At 31.6% G+C, this 21,874-nt stretch overlaps 3 protein-coding genes across 3 annotated transcripts; 2 read left to right on the top strand and 1 right to left on the bottom strand.

Annotated features, from left to right (window-relative positions):
* Window positions 1–123: 123 nt before the first annotated feature.
* On the bottom strand, window positions 124–2,012 carry HELRODRAFT_178516 (hypothetical protein; the record flags this gene model as incomplete). The annotated part of the gene is made up of 5 exons (XM_009026603.1): window positions 124–167; window positions 920–997; window positions 1,152–1,328; window positions 1,399–1,534; window positions 1,779–2,012. 5 exons carry the CDS (start codon window positions 2,010–2,012, stop codon window positions 124–126), a joined length of 669 nt encoding a protein of 222 aa, XP_009024851.1.
* A 7,359-nt stretch (window positions 2,013–9,371) lies between these two features.
* On the top strand, window positions 9,372–11,055 carry HELRODRAFT_178517 (hypothetical protein; the record flags this gene model as incomplete). Its single annotated transcript, XM_009026604.1, has 4 exons — window positions 9,372–9,471; window positions 9,551–9,719; window positions 9,891–9,976; window positions 10,787–11,055. The coding sequence occupies 4 exons, from the start codon at window positions 9,372–9,374 to the stop codon at window positions 11,053–11,055; spliced, it is 624 nt and encodes a 207-aa protein (XP_009024852.1).
* A 6,668-nt stretch (window positions 11,056–17,723) lies between these two features.
* HELRODRAFT_85837 (hypothetical protein) lies at window positions 17,724–17,876 on the top strand (the record flags this gene model as incomplete). Its single annotated transcript, XM_009026522.1, has 1 exon — window positions 17,724–17,876. A coding segment is annotated over one exon (153 nt), but the record flags the coding sequence as incomplete, so codon positions are not given.
* Between the last annotated feature and the right edge of the window lie 3,998 nt (window positions 17,877–21,874).

Below are 21,874 nucleotides of genomic sequence, written 5' to 3' on the forward strand. Positions count from 1 at the left end.
GTTTTAAAGCTCCTTCCTTTGCCAAGTCTCTTCTTTTAAAGCCAGTGAAGATTGATTGTAATCAATTTTCTTAAGTACTTAGGTTGAGGTTTCACTTTTTTAGAAAACTATGGTTTTTTCAGTTTATATGACGGATACAAACTCAGATTTTATATTTAAGTAGATATCTGAAAAAAATGATGTCAAAAGGTTCGAAATTGTGCAAAGTTATTGAAAAGTGAAATTCAAAGTTTATCAATCTACATATAAAAGGAATTGATATTAAAAATGTCATAATGTTGCCATCAGTGATAACATTAAATAAAAAATTATCTTACATTAGTAGAGGAATTATTAATCCATTAAAAATCCATTAACGTATAATAGCTACAGAGTTTAAAATTGTTTCATTATTTTAGGATTTCTCGCAATTATCACCAAATATTTTTGATTTGATAATATTTCGTCAGGTGAATCAGTGTCACTCAACATCAATCTCGCATAGAACAGAGACATTACTATTGCAATGAAAATTAAACATTCCATCAGTTCTTCTAGCGTATTGAATGCAGTTCATATTAAGATATGTTAAATATGAACCATCATTATACCAGAAATAGTACTTGATCGGAATCATTTTCCCTTGTTTCAAGTTAATAGTTGAAAAATTTTAAATTCGAAATTCAAATGATTAGGTAATTATTCAATAAAACCAGTCTATAAATATTTTTATCTGAAAATATGAATTGATAATACTTAATTATGTTTTTTGTTGAATGGAATCTTTTAATTAACAACTAATAATTAATTACTACAAATAAAATATTTGTGTCCATGTGAAAAGAATTCTGTGAAAAGTCGACCAATATTTCATAAATTTCATCTTCACAAAAAGCTTAAATTGATAATATTTAAATGTTTTTCTCAACGCAAAACACACCTGGGTAGGGTTCCCAGCCGAAGAACCAAGTTCCATTGGCAAACATTCGAAGGCCAGCTGTCCACGAGTATGAAAACCCTGTGAAAGTAAATTATCGGTAGTTAGTGCTAATTTCATAATTTTTTCAAAACTTAAGCTCAATAATCAATTATATTATTCAACATATTAATTGTAAATATTTTCATTATCGTTAATACAATTTTTCATAATTCTGATACAAAAAACAAATTACATTTTTCTTTAAAATACGATAAGAGGGCAGAATTTTCATAAGGGTCATCAATAACTACGGGGTGGGCGTTGAGCAGAGAATTGCAAATATCCCTGGAGATGTTCCAAGTATTTTGGGGTTGTTGATAGTTGTAGCACTTGTTGTTCTCCACTACGTAGTCAAATTCCGGCGGACAATCTATTGAAATGTTTGGAATAAAAGGTTCCATTTACCATACAACGATTTAATTGGATTATTAACATCTAACCGTGGGTCACAAAAGCCAAACATCCACCAGTCAGCTGGGGAGTTACGTTCAACAAAACGTTCATTTTTGGAACACATGAACAAGATTGCACTGATGTCAGGTAGTTGACGCCTCTTAAGTTCATGCTGGTGGCCACCTAATGAACGTTCAACAATTTTAAATCAAGCGAAATATTTAATAACTATTGATAATAAGTTAAATTTATTTCAGCAAATATCAACATCTAGTAAGTTAAATTTGTTTTCAAACATTGGAAACCAAACTTCAAAAAGTATATTCTCTTTTCTACATAAGAAAACATTTTAATAACATTTTTTTTGAACGAGAAAAAATTCATTTTATAACTACATTTATGAATCGAAAGATTACGTTCAACTCACAAAACACTTCTGTATGCAGTCGGCAACGGAGTCACTTTTCAGTTTCTTAAGAATCGGCATGTAGTCATCGAAACAAACTTTCACATGTTGTCGAAAATTCGCGAAATAACTGCAGGCTCTGGTGAACAACGCCTGATTTGCTCGTTGGCTCCTGATGGAATAACACACCAGGGAAACCAAGAACAACATCGTAGTGAAGATCTGGAATCTTTTCTTAACGCATGTTTTTGCCATTTCGGAGATTAAATTTTAAAATATTTAAATATATCAAATTATTTGTTTGTTTATATTAAACCAACTTTGAATGCAAACTGACTACGAATTATAAAATGGTAAAAAGGTTTGGTCGAAAGTAATATATGGGAATACATGAACAAGTTTTTATGTTATAAAAATTATTCTCATATATTTTAAGAGAAGTATGAATGGAAGTTTGTAATTAAACCCTGAGCTACATAAATGTTTGCGGTATCTACATAATTATGTTTTGACATCCAAGGACCAACAAAATATAATTCACAGGACAGAAAATGATTTTAACAATTTAAAATCTGCGCTTGAGATAGCATGGTAAATTTCAAACTAGATAATTTACGTGAATGTGTGCAATTAACTCATGTAAACTCGGAAACTTTAACAAAAATGAGCAATTAAGATAATGCGTCTTGTTGCTTTGCAACATTGTAAAAGCTTTTGTTCACTGAAACCTACCTAAAGTGCAAAACCGAATACTCGCTCAATAGAATAGCAATTTTAAATAGCTAGATGCATTAGCAACCTATCTAAATGCAAAATAGAATGGATAAAATATTTTTTTGAACTTTTTGAAAGGTCATAATTTTGTAAATTTTTTTGGTGGGCAGTTTAAATGAATGGCTCATGTGCGTATGCTGGTGTGCTTGGCACGTATGCTGTATGAAACCGGTCATATGTGCGTGCTGGTAGAATGTTGTGTGAATAGTTTTTGTGTGTATGTTGGTATGGTATTGCGTGAGTAATTGAGTATATTAGTAAGTTTAAAAAATTAATTTTTTTTAGTTTATTTCAATACATTCATTTTAATCAGTTTTTGTTCGTCATATCTAAAGTCTAAAACATGTTAGAAAAAGAATTGTCAGCGGTTAGTTGGGCAGGTTTAATTGACTGGCAAGCAGGGCGCAAAAGCTCTTCCGCCCAGCCCGTGTTTTCTGACCCGGAGATAAGCATTCGTGAGGTAGCGAGTCCCGGCCAGGCTGACGGCGGTGCTTGTTGGTGCACAAGCAATGAACGGTTTCCGTCGCGCTGCAAAATTCACATTCACATTATTATATTTTATAATTTATACAAATTTTTTCTTATAACATATAAACTTGAATCATAATTAAAGATGTTAATTTATCTGCTGGTACATTTTAGTTTCTGCTTTGTTTTAATTTCACAACTACATTTATGAATTAAAATATTACGTACACCTCACAAAACAATTCTGTTTGCAGTCAGCAACGGAGTCACTTTTCAGTTTCTTAAGAATCGGCATGTGGTCATCGAAACAAACTTTCACATGTTTTTGAAAACTCGCCAAATAACTGTAGGCTCTGGTTGGAGGCGGCTTTAGGGGGGCGACTCGAGACGGCCGCTCCAGGTCCCGCGCTTTTGGAGGCCCCGCGCTTTCAAAATTATTTTTTGAATATCCAAATTTTTTTGATAAATTTGTATTAATAAATTCGATAAAAACCTCCAAAGGCAATTATTAACAAAGGCAACAAAGATTTTCCCTATGATCATAAAATTGACATTGTTGTTTGTTTTTTGTTGTCTTTTAGTGCTATTTTGATATGGGCATATATAACATACGTTTAAGCCCATTATATTTACTTTCTGTAGCAGGCTAGTCTTTTACTTAATATTAGCTAAAAATTATTGTTATTAAACTTTTTTAAAATTTTAAATATCATTTTTTTAAATATTAGAAGCTCTTGTTTAATTTTATTTTTTATCAGTATTGATTAAAAACATTTTGTGATTTCGATAAAAGGGTGAATGGGCTTGTTTTTTCTTTTATAACTAGATATACTTTTAATATCAAAATTTAAACTAGGGTGCTGCGTTTCTTATTTTTACCTTGCACTTTTATTCATTAAATTATTTACGTTTTTCCACATTACTTTTCAAAATTTTGTTTACAGGTAGATTAGACTTTTGTTGTCCCATACAAATTCATACATGTCTAGCAATGCAAGCAGGAAAAGAGACACATTTAGAAAATATGATTCAGGTTTTGAAAAACAAAAAAAAACAAAAAAGAGAAAAGTTGGAGAAAAATCAAAGTGGTTTTTTTAAGTTCTGAACACCTTCGTCGTCTACTCAAAACGAAAAGAAAATTGGATTGAATTTTGAATCGCATCAAAATGAAAAGAAAGACAAAGGCTCGCATGGTGTTGTTGTAGAACATGATGATGATGATGATGATGATGAGATGATGATGAAGACGACGACGATGATGATGATGAAAGGTTCTCGGAAAATCAAATAAATGAATGACATAAATTCTGTTCTGCAGGCATTGATAATGATATTGATAGAAACTGTGATATCAATGGAAGCGACATTAACAAAAAATTATTCGTTAATGCAAGCAAAAAAGTTGAATAGTCATGGAGAAAAAATCTAAAACGAGATTTCTGCTGTCAGGGTTCAGTGTAGCGCTATACGATTTAAATGGATAACCAGTAAACAAGGAATTAATATCTCGTGGCCGTGGTGATTTCAAGGTAAAAAACGTTTAAAAAAAGGTTGGTTAAAAAATATTGAACTGCTCTTCAAGGACAAATAATTATTAATAACTCAGTTTGCGTGAGTTATTAATAACTTGTCGCAATTTCTGAACATGGGAGTGATAGCGGCCAAACGGCTATAAAAGCGCTGGGAAGGTCCCGTCAACAGGCTCAGAAATTCAGTTCAGGAATTGTTGTCGTCGCTAGAATTATCGTGGAGTCTCGGAAGTTGAAGTGGTAGATTCGTGAACTGGTGATTTGTGAAATATAGAGATTTATATATTTAATTATATTACGATATTTACTTATAACGTTGTTTAATTAATTAATTGGAGGTATTGACTCTTAACGTCAGTTTGTAAGTATTGTTACTTGTCTGACATTATAAACAGTTCTTTTACTTTGTAATAGAGAAATTGTTGCAACGTACTTGTTTTTGTTGTGAGGTTGAAATAATAATAGAAATTAAAGAACGAACCCTTACATTCTGCATTTAGCATTGTTCCACCAGTAAAAAAAGATATATTTGATCCAGGACATTGGACTTCTTTAAGTAATAACATGATAGATATGTTAGTAGAAAAAGGTCCTGTAAGGATATCAAATGAATATAAATTTCCAATAGATGCCGATAGGAGGCATTTTTCAAAAAATCTTTATTTTCGAAAACTACTCAATGAGGAATATGTCGACAGAAGATGGTTATTGTATTTCAAAACTAAAGACGCCGTCTTTTCTTTCTATTGCAAGTTATATGGGCGTCCTCATACACAAGAAAGTAAGCTTACAAGGAAATGCCATCGTAATTGGAATAAAATGGCAGATTTATTAAAAGCCCATAAAATTTCTAAAGAACATGTCAATAATCTAAAATTTTGGTTAGAGGCGGAGCTGCGGCTTACCACCAGAAACACTTTAGATTAAAAAATCTTAGACGGAATAGAAAAAGAGAAACAACAGTGGCGTGCTGTTCTACAGCGCATCTTGGCAGGTGTTGAATACCTAGCAAAAAACAACCTAGCATTTCGAGGAAAATCTGAAAAAAATTGGAAAACCTAAAAATAGCTCTTTTCTAGGGTTGATGGAAACGTTTTCAAAGTTTGATCCAACAATGGAAAAACATATCCGCAGAATAAATGCTGGAAATGTTATGGATCACTACCTAGGATACAACGTCCAGAATGAGTTGATTGAACTGATTGCATCAGAAGTCAGAAAGAAAATTATTAGCAACTGTCATAACTGTCAACTGCCCTTGTCATAATCTTAATCTTGTCTTGGGAGATATGGCAAAATGCAACTCTCGTGTCATAACATTTTTTGGCGTGATGCACCAAATATATTGTGTATTTTCTGGATGAACTCATAGATGGAAGATTTTCAAAGAAATGGTCCCCTACTTAACACCAAAACCAATATCACAAACCAGATGGGAGCGTCAAATTGAAACGATGGAAGCTGTACGCCATCAAACACTGGAGTTTAGCGACGCCATAAAAGTTTTTGAAACGGCAAAGGACCCCGAGGTGGAAAGTGAAGCCGAATCCATTGCCAACCACGAATTAGAAAATTTTGAGTTTCTGGTTGCAATGGTAGTATGGTATGACGTGTTATTTGCGGTCAACACTGTCAGCAAATGTTTTCAAGTTTCAAACATGCAGCTTGACCAAGCCATAAAACAAATTAAAGGGCTGATTGGGTTTTTTACCAATTACAAAGAATCTGGATTTTCATCAATTATGAATATTGAACCAATATTAAAAAAGAAGCGAATTATTATAAAAAAATCTGCCGGACTACGAATCTGTAGACGATGAAATCCAAAACACTCCTGAAAACGCTTTCAAAACGGAATACTTTTTATAGATTGTTGATGAAGCTTTAGAATCTCTAAAAAAATGTTTCTATCAGCTAGGAGAATATTTTACCAACTTTGTATTTTTGTTTAACATTCAACTTCTTTGTGAAATGACTGTAGAAAATTTGAAAAAACAATGCATGTGTCTAGAATCGGTTTTGACAAACGTTGATGATTCTAGAGATTTGGATGGCTCGGATTTATTTGACGAACTGAAAGTGTTAAGAGAATTGATTCTTAAAGAAACAAATAGTGGTTTAGGTTGTCTGGAATCTTTGGCACATCTAGCAGATTTTTTCCCAAATGCTGCTTTAGCTTACAGAATTCTCTTAACAGTACTAGTCACTGTAGCTACAGCTGAGCAAAGTTTTTCAAAACTCAAATTGATAAAAAATTATCTCCGATTTACAATGCATCAGGAAAGATTTTGTGGTTTAGCTATGTTGTCCATAGAAGAAAAAATTGATTCAAGAATTTGCCAACAAAAAGGCAAGGAAAGTGGGTTTTCGGCTGTGATTATCTCATGAACATTATGTAGCTAAATTTCATATATGTATATAATTTATTTGAACAAGTCAAATCTTTTAAATAAATTTTTTCTACCTTTGTATATTACCAATTTTCCAGAAATAAACCTGTTTTGATAAAATTAAATAATTTATTTTTATTTCGTTACACCCCATTAATTTTATGTAAATTATTTTTTTCCTCATTTGTATGTTATGGCTTGCTTCGCACTCCCAACTTGTACTACTAGCCCCCGCACCCCCTAACTCGCTCTAGGCCCCGCACCCCACTAGGGTCTCCTCTGCTCTGGTGAACAACGCCTGATTTGCTCGTTGGCTCCTGATAGAATAACAAACCAGGGAAACCAAAAACAACATCGTAGTGATGATCTGGAAACATTTCTTAACGCCGGTTTTTGTCATTTCGGAAATTAAATTTAAAATATTCAAGTATAACAAATTAATTGTTTGTTAACGTTAAACCAACATTAAATGCGGACTGACTACGAATTATAAAGTGGAAAAAATATGAATGGCAATTTGTAATTAAACCCTGAGCTTTCAGAAATAGCAAAATGTTTGCGGTGTCAACTTAAATATATTTTTTACGGGTGCCTGTGTTATTATGCCGTTTATATGCGTCGTTGCAAGTAGGCATTCAAAATTGCTGGTCTAGTGGCCTGTCTATCATTTGTTTTTGCATTTTTGTTAAATTCATGTGATTAAAGACGTTTAAAATTTCAAAAGAAATATTTACTTAATTATACACCTTCAGGTTAAATTTTTTGAGTTTGAGATATGCAAAAACGCGTACAGTCTTGTAAAAACGTAACAATGATGTTGCATTTGATACTTTTTGCCTGTTAGTTTCTCTAAAATATTCTTGTCTAGTTTTCACAGTCGCTGAATGTTCTAAGCTGTTTTGCCGATCAAACTTATTCAGCAGGCATGTAATAGTAATTTGATCTATTTTAATGTCATTTACCACTTTCATAAATCACCAACATGTCATAAATTAATTCTTGCAACTATTTTTTCAGTTTAAAATATTTCTAATACCTACAACTCACTTAGCAAAAAAATTTAGTAAATGATGTAGTAGTAGGAGTAGTAGAAGTAGCAGCAGCAGTGGTAGTCGTAACATTTGTAGCTTCTGCTGTAGATTCAGTATTAATAATAATAACAATAGTTGTAGTAGTAGTAATAGTAGTAGTAGTAGTAGTAGTAGTAGTAGTAGTAGTAGTAGTAGTAGTAGTAGTAGTAGTAGTAGTAGTTGTTGTTGTTGTTGTTGTTGTATAATTAATTGAATATTTGATTTAAGGGTCTCTAGTTGATAATTTTAATGATTGATCGATAATATAAATGAGGTAGAACGTAGAAATAGTGTGTTCGCCGCAATGTACTTCTGCATGCGACTGTATTAAATTAAAAAAAATATTCAAAAATTCCACATGGTTAAAAATTATGGTTAGCGTATTTTTTAAAATAAAGCATATGTTTTGGATTAACAAGAAACCCTTGTTACCTTCAGTTACTGACATCCAAGGACAAACATTAAATAAAGCACAGGGCAGAACATTAGTTGAAGTAAAATTTTTACAATTTATAATCAACGCTTGGGATAGCATGGTAAATTTCAAACTCAGAAAATTTTACGAAAAAGTGTGCAATCAACTCAAGTAAACTAGAAAACGTTAACAAAAATGTGCACTTAAGATAATGCGTTTTGTAGCTTTTCAACATTGTAAACGCTTTTGTTCACTGAAATCTATCAAAAGTGCAAAACCGGATGGTACTCGCTCATTAGAATGGCAATTTTAAATGACTAGATGCATTAACAACCTGTCTAAACACAAAGTAGCAAAGTACAATTTTTTAAAAAAACTTCTTAAAAGCTCATAATTTATACATATCATTCACTCAACTTCCTTACAAACTATTTTATATTACACATGGGACTTGAAACATAAATGAAGATGTTAATATATCTGCCGGAACATTTTGGTTTCAGCTTTGACAACACGCTTGAATCCACTAGATGAATTATGTGATATATGTTGGATATTATTAAGGCGTAATTATTTTGGATCGTGTTGAGAAACATTGCGCTTGATTTTGTGAAATAAAATAACAAATTTGTTATAAAACCCATCAAAAATCTTAAAATCGTCGATGATGAACGCATATCGCCGACAATTTTTTTTATTTTTTATTTATTTCCAACACTCAAGTTACGCTGAAAAAAGGATTCAAGTGTTATATACGAGAGCTTACAGCTATTATGTTTTTAATAATACCAGGACTCTTTTGTTTTGATGAGACCATGGATGTGATCAAAAAGTTGGAAACCAGTTCTGCTCGTAAATGCATTCTTGAATGCTTGGTAAGCTGATAATTTTTTGCTTTAAAATGTTTACACTTTTTCTAAAATGTGTTGTCAAGTAAATAGGAAAGTACTAACTAGCTGGAAGCCAAGATGGATCTGAGAGGCATCAACTTCACGATATCAGTGGTATCTTGCTCATGTGTTCCAAAAATGAACGTCTTGTACAATGTAACTTCTGATTTGACCGGGGGTATGTCTAGCTTATGTGACTCATGTTATAGATTGCTGTTGTAAAAGTTTGAAATTTTTCATTCTAAAAATATTTCAAGATTGTCCTCCAGAATTCGACTATGTAGTGGAAAACAACAAAAGTTATAACTGTTTACCATCAGAAACAATTGGAGCGACTCCAGGAACTTATGCAATGCTCTGCTCATCTTCAACCCTGTTTTCATTGATGATCTTAATGAAAATTTTGACCTCTTTTCATATTATCAAGTTATACATAAAAATTTAGACTTCCATTTTTGTAAAATGAATAATTTTAATTGTTCAAAAAATATTCTTCCGAGAGCCCCTTGAAAATTAGATTTTTTTGAATGCAGCTTATATGAAAAAAAGAAATAAGAGTGAAAAGGAGAAATCATAATTTTAAATTTCCTTTCACAGCGCTTTCGATCTTTTAGACAGCTGGTTTGGAGCAAACATCACGAACATCAACGAAACTTCGTTTTTCAACTGGAAGCCCTACCCAGGTAGGGTAGATATAATCTCAGTGCTATAAAAAATATCCAGATGTCATTAACAGTGAAAATATTTATTTTTCAACTAATTAACATGACTTTCCTTTGAAACCTCAGTCACCAAATCTGCAAATGCTTTTAACTTAGATGTTAAGGCAGTTAAAATTAGTGGTTGCTGTTCACTTTTACATATTTTTTATAATGCTGCCCGTAAAGCTGCTTGAATGTTATTTTTCACTTATAATTAACTGTATTATCCACACCACACAACGCACACACACATTAGGTACGCTCAGCATCGTACGCCTATGATGCTCTTTCAGTTTCGGACATTTGTACCATGCCATCGAGTAATAGCAGTGCGAGAAACGGCTCTTCTACCGACTTAGCGAACTCGGTGGCCATAACTAAAATAACCTCCAATGCAAACATTTCAAACTTTATTTTAATTTATGTTCTAATTTATTTTGTAATGAAAACAAAATTTCCACAATTTTCACTAGTTATTATAGATTAATTTACAAATAGGCATTTATCTTGAATTATTACTTCTCAGTTTATTGGAAAATTGCCGAAATGTGAATGTTATTTTGTTATACTTATTATCCTCGCTATTTGTCATTGACTGTGAACCATGGAATCCTTTCATACCATAGAGGATTGTAAAAATCTACTGTAGAGGCTATATAAGGGGTTGAAAATAGCGAGATTACAAGTAATAATAATAATATAAACATTTATGAAGCGCCCATTTGCACAGATGCTTCAGAGGCGCCCGGAACCCGTGTTAAAAAAATGAGTCTTTAATCCCTTTTTGAAAAGACTCAACGAAGAACATTGTCTTAACTCAGGAGGTAACGCATTCCAGACATACGGAGCAGCGTGACGAAAAACCGCGGCCAGCCAGGCGGGATCCGGCAACGGGAATGTTTAGGAAACCTGTTGAGCTGCTGCGGAGTGATCTAGTATGTTCATGTCTGGATATGAGGTCGTATAGATATGTTGGGGATTTTAATAAAAGGGTTTTGAAGGTAAGGACTGCAATGAAGCATTGGAAAGAGAATGGAAGAACTAAAACGAGAAAAAACTAAGTGAGATTTGAAGAGAAGTTGTAGTTGTGACTTATGTAGTTATTTGGATTAGTTTAGTGCTTTTATTACTGTTGGCATTTGAATAAACGTTCAGTCAAGTTTGCGTTTGAATTGTGTTCATCTATCGGAAATCTTGAACCTATGGAATAACGATAATTTGACGATCGGTGATCATTGAAGTTATAACATTGGAGTTGGTAGAAACGTGCGTTAAAGTTTACAACAATATTATGGATTAAAAACTATCTAAGTAATCGTATATTTCATAGTAACTACTGTAGTTTAAACATTAATTTTTCTAAAAAAAATTATCTATTAATTTATATTTATAGGTGACATGATGGCCTAACGGTTACTGGACTTGATTGCAATGATATTCCCACTTTACGTATGCAATGCGTGTGATTCGTTATTTCACGCCTATTCACGTATGTTGTATATTGTTAAGGATATGTCTAACGAATAAGTAGGAGAGAATGATTTTTAATGTGAAAATTTTGTGTTATATTTTTTAAAAATAGTATTCTAATAGCGTTGATGTGACAATTTTAACAATAGCTGTTTCCAGCAAATTTATTATAACTATTGATTGCACATTTTAGTACGTTTTGCACAACTTTGAAATTTTCATCTCAATAAATGATAACTGATTATAGAAGCAGCTCGATTGGGTTTTCATCTTCAAGCAACAATCCGTCAGTCACATAAGTAAAAATATTTTTTAAACAGTATAAATTGCAATCAATTTGTTACCAGTTATAAATTTTACACATAATTAACGCAAGAAAGATAAAACCAACACCGTGGTTTTGTTCATTAAGTTTATTCCAATAATTTAAAAAATTATTAATGCTTAAACCAACTACAACTGAAAATTTCAAATGTGCACTAGAATGAAACCGCAGTATTTTATTAGGCTAGGCTATTTCATATAAATCTAGAGTTGAATTTGGTTTATGTTTGAAATATGGGCATATTGACTTTTTAGTCTGAACCCATTATAAATTAATATATTATTATTATTTCAATAAATTTGTCTAACACATTTTTTAATGTGAAAATATTATTTAAAAATTTTTAGTTCATGAATAATAAAATAAGGGCGCGTTTGAGAGCAAAAAATGTAAGTTATTTTTTCATCCACACAAAGTGTGTATTTTGTCCGTGAAAATTAAATGTACTAACATTTGTAACTCTACTATGTTTTCCCATACATCTCAGTATCTTGTTCTCTTGCACTGGCTGTCTTTAGAAAGTAGAAACTTTTTTAGAATTTGCATATTAATGTATAAGTTTCAATCTAAATCATTTTTGAGATATTTATCCGATAATTCAATTGAGTCTATGTGCCCAGTTTCCTCGTGTTCTCTCTTTTTCTTAATTCCTGTCAAATCCTTTTACTCTTTATCTGCAAGTGCATTTCTTTCTCTTTTCATAACTATTTTTCCCTCATTTACAAATTCCAGATGCGATCTCCAGACTCATCTATTTGTAAAGTTCACTAAAGTTAGAAATTGTGAAGAAAGCTTTTTTGGTAATACGTTGATTAATTGTTGATTGACTGTTTAAAACATCATTTGAATTCTAGACATTCAGGAACATATTTTGGACCACGCACGATATTATTTTATAAAGTCAGAAAAAAGGCATCATTTTTTTCAGCAATGTTGAATTTTACATTTCAGCACCCCATGTCCGTTTGTAATTCGAATCTCCGTTACTAAAAATCTGTCAAATAACAGCACAAAATAACCATGTATCATTCCAAAGCATTGAAGCCTGTGCAGCGAAAACACCACCAGCATACAATAAACTGACATATTTGCTAAATCAAATTTTCTTCTCAATCTGTGTGTGTTTAGTGTTAAGTCACTACAGAAACGAACAAATTTTTCAAAGCTGATTAGAATTTATCATGAATGTTTGATAGCTTAAAAAGAAAATCGATCCATTTTCAATCAATGTAGCTGCAGGTCTGTAAATCAGTCACTCAGTTATTGATAAACAATTTAGTAAATAATAATAAAAGTATAAACAGCAACATTAATAACAATAACATCAAATATCCTAATAGCTACAAAAATAAAGAAGAAGATATTGTAATAAAAACACGCATTACGTTATTGCGATTATAATTAAGTTAATGGCATTTAATTGTAGATGATAATATTCACAAAATTGTTTTCACCCTACTAAAATCAATCATAGTTGACATAAATTAACATTTTCATCAACATATTGTGTGATCAAAAACATGTGTTGCCAACGATTCCCTGACATCCCAACATAAGAGAAATTTCATCATTGCAACATATCATCATTATTATTATTATTATTACGGAAATTTATATACAGCGCTTTTTTATTGTTGAATCTCAAAAGCGCTACTAAATCAGAGACAAATAAGACGGACATTCAGTGTGCAAATAAATAAGTTTTAAGTTGACTTCGAAATTGTAAATATGATAGGTTAGGGTCACGTAAGTATGGAGGTAAACCATTCCAAACAATCGGGCCAAGAACCGCAAAGTTGCGGGAACCCGTCACCAACTTTGTGGTCGGGATAAAAAATAAATTGCGCTCGGTTGATCGGAAGGATAAAGGAACGTCAGTAAACGTTTGTTCAGTTTGAGATATTTGTATTTGCTGACAGCTTTGTTTTGCTCCCCTACATTGTACTGGAATATTTTGTTTTCGGTAAACTCATGTTCCTTTCAACAACATCGGAACAAGCTTTATTCGGTATACCATTTTTACAACAGCGATCTAAAATTAAAAAATTTAAATACTCTACCAATTATAATAATTTCATGTCAACGCTTGTCATTTTTACTATTTCAATCGAAAATTGTCGTAATAAAAATATCAAGTTAGTGCGGTTTCTGACATGTTATTTTTACTATTTTGTTTGAAAATTTAAAAAAATGATTTACAACAATTATTCTAATAGTTTTGTGTCGGCTTATTTAAATTTTACAATTTCAGTAAAATTTAAATTGAATAGGTGATAATTTCTGAATATTTTAGTGATATTTTGTCGTCCGCCATTTTGTTGAGAGAAATTTGCGATTTCTTTTTGCTTTACGTTTTTTTGTCAAGAAATTTTTGCGCTGATTTACGCTATTTTGTTGGCGCCATTTTGTCAAAGCAATTTTGTTGGCGCTAATTTGTCGTGCTCAATTTTGACGGGTCACCATCGAGGTGATATTTAGCGAAACCGATGCATCGGTATATATTGATATATATATACCGGTATACCGGTAGATTTTATTTTTCAATATCGATCGCAATATCAATGCATCAGTCCTGAATTTCATTGTCTTCATCAGTGGTGAGTTTTCCAATCACCAATACCAAATACGCACATTACACATGTATTTAATTAATGATACAATAATGAAGACGATAATAAAGACGATGATCTAGTGATGAAAATTATAATACGAGGATAATGAAAATACATTGACCGACAATTTTCGTTAAGCGATTGGATATACAGTAAATATTGAGGACATATCGCTGATCTGGCTGTTGGTAACTTAGTAGAGTTTTTTTTAACTCAGTAGACAGTAAAAATAAGCAACTCGGTGGCCGTAATGATAGTAAAAATAGAAGATACGTCGTCACCCATATCTACTTAAAAAACCTATAAGGGCCCTCAAACCACCAGCGCATATTTTCAGTGCGCTTTAGAGTCTAGTCTCATTTTTTAGTTTCCATGAAAAATTATTCATCAAACTCATAAATTTTTACAATTTTTAAACATTTTTATAGTTTATTAACCAAAGTTTATATATTTTTTAAAAATTTAACCTATTTTGATTATTTTTTAATTGATTTATTTCATGCATTTGCTCAATATTTATGCCTATTTAGTATCTTTTTCTGGTTTTATATAGCCAAGCTGATTTGGGATCGTTTTGCTTGACCTGCTTCTGACTGGTCGCCCAAATCTCAAAAAAATTTTGGATTTTTTGCTAGCTTCTTCGATGTATTACCGAAAATACATGAGCCGATGTCGAAATGGAATAATCCAAAACGCCCACAAGGGAGACCAATCATATCAGAAGTTCGCACTGACACATCAAAAATTGCATCATTTATTGAACAACAACATGACGCAATGTTTAAAAAATTCACTTCAATTAGTGAACAATATTAAATACAAACCTGTGAGAATTGATGACATTTTGATAACGGGCGACATCAGCTCTCTCTACACCAACATTGACTTGAGAAGATCTATGGCAGTGGGGAGACAGGTGCTGTCAAGATCAAAAAAGAAGGGCCGCCCGAATCAACTTGTTCTAGACCTTCTGGAATACACCTTGTTTAACAATGATTTTGTGTATAATGATAAATAATTTTTACAAATCAGGGGTGTTGCTATGGGCAAGACATATGCCTCAACCATAGCAAACCTCTATTTGAGTAATTTTTATATCGATATGATATTTGTGGAACAAACGAAGATCAAAGATGAGTATGTAATTTTAAAAATGGTGCATTCAAGGCAAGAAAAACTTGAACTTTCGTAATCAACAAAATTTCAATTTAGACGCCAGAGCAGAACGTGCTTCCAGACCTTCTGTTTACTATCAAGATATAGTACGTTGGATAAAAAATGATTAAGGAATCACAAAAAGACAGTTGATGTTGCAAAAAATATTTTTTTTCATTTCAGCGATTTCAAGGAAGAGATCAGCAAACTAAACATCGGAGACAAAATCGAGTTCAACATTTAATTCAAAAGTAACAATAATGTAGCAGTGACAATAATGTAGCAGTGGGCGTGACATAATCTCCGACAGGACGGTGATTTTTGAAGATAGTGCTAATGGTCGGAAACGAAGAAAGATCATAAAAAAACAGAAAATGGCTTTGTTTTAAATTAACAATTTGTCGGCCGGGAAAGTTCAGTATGAGACTAGCACTAGTTCCAAAAAAATTTTATTCAATGCAAAAAACCTGTCAGAAAATTATAAAAAAAAAACATTGTAGACGTCGTTGAATTCTGTTTAGCAACTGATTGGAGGAACAAGGCGCAACATGCAACCAAAAAGAATGGTCGTCGATTCTATTGCCGTTAGCCAGGAGAAAAGGAAGAAAGGTTTTGAGATAGCAATTAATTATAATTACGACTTCATCAGATGCCTAGACGGGAGAGACGAAATGTTTTTTACTTTAGTTGTGTTAACTGTAAGAAAAAAAACCTTGACAGACCCGTCCAGAGAAATTGCGACGGGAATCATCAGGCATCTCACTTCAGCAACTTAAGACGTCTCCTTGACCTGTTCTTTTAAAGAAGATTTTAGCAACATACAGAAAATAATTAGTGTTTGGCCGATATTCGAGTGCATGAGCTCACAAATTGAGGCACAACTAGAAAAATTTTGTTGTCTCAGGTAATATCAGACAACCTTGAGAAATTTCGTTCTCTCAGATATTATCATATAAATATTGATATAACCAGCAAAAGAATGTTGGTGTTTTAGTTTAGAACTTATTACTTTCTGTTTTTATGTTTGTTTTTTTAGAGGTGGATATTAGTAGGAATGCATTTTATTTTAATTGCACGTATGCATGTAAAATATCTGTCGCAGTTTATTTTGTTTATAGGTATGCTTGATATCTCTCCGTCTTGTATGTTTGTAATTTAATGGTTGATTTTATTTAATTTAATAGTATTAAATTTTTTTATTTAATGTGTGGACTAGTACATGTATTTATTTTATTAATATTTTGTTTTATGTATCTGTTTTTATATAATGTTTTTTATTGAAGTTTATGATTTTTTTCTACATACAAGAATATTTCCCATTCCACAGTTCCGTCGCCACCATAATCTCAATTTTTAATTAATGATCTTGTTGTGTAAATTACATAACATACGCATATTTGCTTATGTTTATACAAAACAACATTTTTTGCAACAAAAATTTCATGGAAAATAAATGTTATAGGGCTGAACAAAGTAATTTTTTTTAATTTAAACAATCTGTCCATGTGTCCGACTAATAAATAATTGCGGTACCTATTTTTAAATAATATTTAGTAACATTTAATTAGTTAATTAATTATTCAATTGAATGATCATAATAAAGTAAATAATTGATCATAATAAAGTAATTATTTTTTACACGTGTACGCGTTTACACGTTGAGTTTTACATTGAGCGAATTTAGGGTGATAAATGCATGACGGTTATTAACTTAGTAATAATAATTAAATTCTTATCATTTTAGGTTAGCGTCAGATCTTAGATGGGGTGGCCGGGAGGCCAGAGTTTTCATAAATTTGTTAATCACAACAGCAGCCGAGGAAAACATCAGGGATGATGCCAACAACGACTCCGTCCATACCAACAGAAGTAGTGACAGCAATCAGGACGAAGATGACGACGAAGAAGAAAAAGATGACAAAAATAATCCATGGAGTTTGCCGAGTTTAGACTGGTTAAATAATCAAAACTTGTTACTTAATTTATGCGGGTCACCAAAATTTTTATCGAATCCCTAAAGAATTGCCACCCCAACAACTGCAACGAATTCTGCCTTACCTGTAGTGAATCATCAGACGCACTGCAACACTGACAAGCAAAAACCAATTGAAGACTACGATCGAATACTAGCATTGTCAAAACTAAACAAGACCAAAAGCCCCTTCAGTATCAAGCCACCATTCTTTTTTTAATGGGAAAAGAACGCTCGCCTAACAAACAGTTGTTAGTAAAAAAGATTTACAAGTGGGTAGAGACGAATATTCCATTTTACAATCAAACACGTAAGGGCTGGAAGAATTCTGTGCGACTTAATCTGTAAATGTTTTATGAAGGTGGAAAAGGATAAAAATACCGGTATAGGTAAGTTTTTTTACTGGACAGTCAACCATACCAACTCGGTGAATTTGTCTCAGGTCTTTTAAAAGACTGCCCACCATCTTTATCATTAGGTGCAAATGATCTCAGCCAATAGTAATTCAACTAACCAACTGACTTTAATAACTATCCAATTGACCAAACAATTGACTGACCAACCAACCAGCCAGCCAGGCAGGCAAGAAACCACTCTAAACTTTGATAATACAAATCAGTGAATCATTCCAAAAACCAAAAATCCACTTACCCATTTTTTAAGTTAACAAATATTCCTTCGGTCCAGAAATCGTCAACTCGAACTACCAATGTTTGTTTAGACAGGCAATCACAGAAGTCAACCCCCCAGATGTCCACTGGTGGGCTTTCCTTCCAGACCACCGTTCTGTTTGTCCCAGTATTCTACTGCCCGGTTAATTCGAATGACTCTTACATTATCCTGCTTTTCATTTTGTTCATCAATGTTATTGTAAACATTTGTGAAGATTCAAAATTAATTATGTTTGCAGATGACTGCACCTTTTACACTAGTGAAAGTAATAAAACAATATTCACTGATGATTGATTTACATAAGTGATCCACCTCAAGTGAAATAAATATTAATTTATCAAAGACAAAATATATGGAATTCTATAGTGGTAGGAGGCAAAGAAAAATTTTAGAAGACCCATCCCAAAATATCCTATAAATAAATAATAATGAATTGGAAAAAACTGAAAGCTTTAAATTATTTGGAGAGATCGTTGATGAGAAATTGAACTTTAAACTCCACATGGAACAAATTATCAGCAAATTATCTATTTTTATGGGAATATTTTTTAGAATTAGAACATTTTTAATAAATAACACAAAAAACTGCTGTACTTTGCATTAGTTTTCCCGTATCTTCAATATTGTTACCTAATTTAGGGACATACTAATAAAACGACTATCCAAAAATTATACACCTCTCAAAAAAGATGTGTAAAAACGTTATTTTCATTGGATTATTATAATCATAATTCGAATAAAGATATTTTCCTAAATCATAACTTATTAAATATTTTTGAACTAAATATGAATTTCAATGAGTGGTGTTTATGCAGAATGATGTGAAATATTTTGTGATAAAAATGTGTTGTGATAAAGTTTGGTTGTTCTGTATCAGATAATAATTATGATTATAAAACAAGCTCGCACCCATTAGTGTTTGTTGATAAAATTGAAGACTTGAGTGTTATTTTTGATTCATCTTTAAAATTTAATGAGAATATACATTGCAATGTTAAGAAGGCATTTTAATTGTTGGGTTTAATAAACAAAAATTTTAAAGTTATTGATAAAAATGTTTTTATGTTATTATATAAATCTTTAGTTAGATCTCAGCTGGAGTACGCAGCAAGTGTGTAGTCACCATGGACAATACGTGAAACTGAAGCGATCGAAAACGTTCAGAAGAGGGCAACAAAGATGATCAAGGACTGTGAGGGAATGAAACATGAGGACCGATTAAGATTTTTACAACTGCCAAGACTAAAATACAGACGAATAAGAGGTGATTTGATAACGATGTTTAACATGTTGAATGAAAAGGACCAACAAAGCTTGCCTGAAATATTGAGAGCCACCAGACGAACAAGAGGACATGAAATGAGGCTAACTGCACTGACATTCCATACGAACTTAAGAAAAAATATTTTATTAATATTTGGATAATTTGAATGATGATGTTGTTAATTGCAGTGTTTTGAATGAGTTCAAAAAAAAGTTGGATGATTTTCTTATGAATGCTAAATTTAAATACGATTGGAGAGCGGAGTTAAAGGATGGCTGGCTATTCGTGAATGTTGTTCATAGATTATGGATGATGGTATAAATGTTTGTTTTGACATGATTGTCTTAAAGAGAGGACAATATATATGATTAGTTGAAATTGAAATTTTTATGAAGAAATGTTTGTATGCATATATATAAAGTATAAGTAGTTGACTTAATAATAGAAATTATTCTCTTATATTTTTGTTTATATTTTTATTTTTGCTTGATCTTTATGTATGAACAGAACATAACATATATTCATGTACATTGTTTATGTGTTAAAATGTTATAGTTAATTTTGTGTTGCGGGCATATGGACATTTTGTTTTCGCTTATGTTTTTTATTTTCATAATAATAAATAGTTTTAATTCAAGGATTTTAATTTTGAAAAAATTAAAAAAGTTTTGAAATACACCCTGAAATTCAAAAAATGATTCAGACAAAACATGCTGCTTCTATCAGGCTGAATAAAGAATTAATGATAGAAAGTCATATAACTTCAAAGATGATAAGTGAATTTTGTAAATTTTTTCTTTTTTTCTTATTTTTTCTAATTATTGAAAATTTAACATTTAATTTTATGGTCTGCTCTTTTTTTTCTTTTGATATTTTTGATATATTATGATTTGATACAAGTAGGACCAATTGCAAATAGTACTCGTATTAATTGGAACCTTTTTTCATTTTGCAATGTTTTGTTTGAAATAAAATAAAATTATTAAAAAAAATTCCTCCCATTTGCACTGCTGTGATATTTTGTCGCGGTGTTTTATTAGTCAAATTTTAAAATTCAATTAATTATTCTAATAATTTCAATACTAAAAATTAACATAGAAATAATTTTTGTGTTAAATAGCAATTCAATCTGACGAACAAATTGTTATTATGTTGTCTCGTGTCATCAAAATGAACGATTTAAGTTGGTTGTTAGGTAAAAATTGCACAATTATTTTCGATTTCTTCGTTTTCTAAATTTTGAGCGTCGTTTGGCGCGTTGAATCGAATTACTTCTTTCAAATATTCATTCATTATTTTAACAATTTATTGTTTAAGTATTACACCACAAGCGTTATCACTAATTTTATAAAAAAGTTTTTAATTATCACTGCAATAGTATGCACAACTTTGATTACTATTTAGCACATTTTAGCTCACCGACAAAAGGGCGCATAGCAATAATTAATATTATGCTACAAAACGGTTCTTAATATTACCAATTAATATTATGCTACAAAATGGTTCTTAGCATTACTAATTAATATTATGCTACAAAATGGTTCTTAATATTACTAATTAATATTATGCTACAAAAAGGTTTTTAACATTACCAATTAATATTACACTACTAAACGGTTCTCAAGACTACCATTATTACGCTACAAACACGAACAGCTTTACAAACGGTTCTTAATATATCTAATTACTATTACACTACTAAACGGTTCCTAATATTACTAATTAATAATAAAATACAAAAAAATATCTATTATAACATCAATTACGATACCACTACTCCAAACTAATCGTAATACATACTCTACCACGAGACAATAACCTACATACATACTAATGAAACGTCATTCGAAACCGACGAGCCAATCCCAAAAACCAGCTGCACCAGCATACAACGCGTACAAAACATGAACAATTCAACAATCGTACAATGCGTGCAAATTTCGCGCTGAGAACAATTCCGTGACACAGTGTGTGTTAGATTTTTTTCTTCTAAGTTTGAATTAATTTGTATTGATAAATATAAACGCTCTATTACTATTCCTTCTATTATCTTACATGATTCTACAACTCCTGGTGTTTCTCACAAGTTTCGTAGTCCAGGCTTTATTTTTGATTCTAACATGGCTATTTCTTCTCAGAATAATATTGATAATAGAAATTCTTACTTTCTTACACTTAGAATAAAAAAAAACTTTAGCCTTATCTTCTCCTTCTTGTTACTTTTTAATTTTATCTAAGGTTGATTATTGTCACTCGGTCTAATATGGTCTTCCTGATTGCACACTCTATCCTTTAAATGAAGCTTTTAACTCAGCTGCTCGTCTAATTGCTCGTATCCCTTGTTTTCTTGCACTGATTACCTATGAAATATAGAATAATTTTTAAAATTTGCGCATTGATATATAAGTCT

Source organism: Helobdella robusta, assembly GCF_000326865.2.
Source record: "Helobdella robusta unplaced genomic scaffold HELROscaffold_48, whole genome shotgun sequence".
Taxonomy (NCBI): domain Eukaryota; kingdom Metazoa; phylum Annelida; class Clitellata; order Rhynchobdellida; family Glossiphoniidae; genus Helobdella; species Helobdella robusta.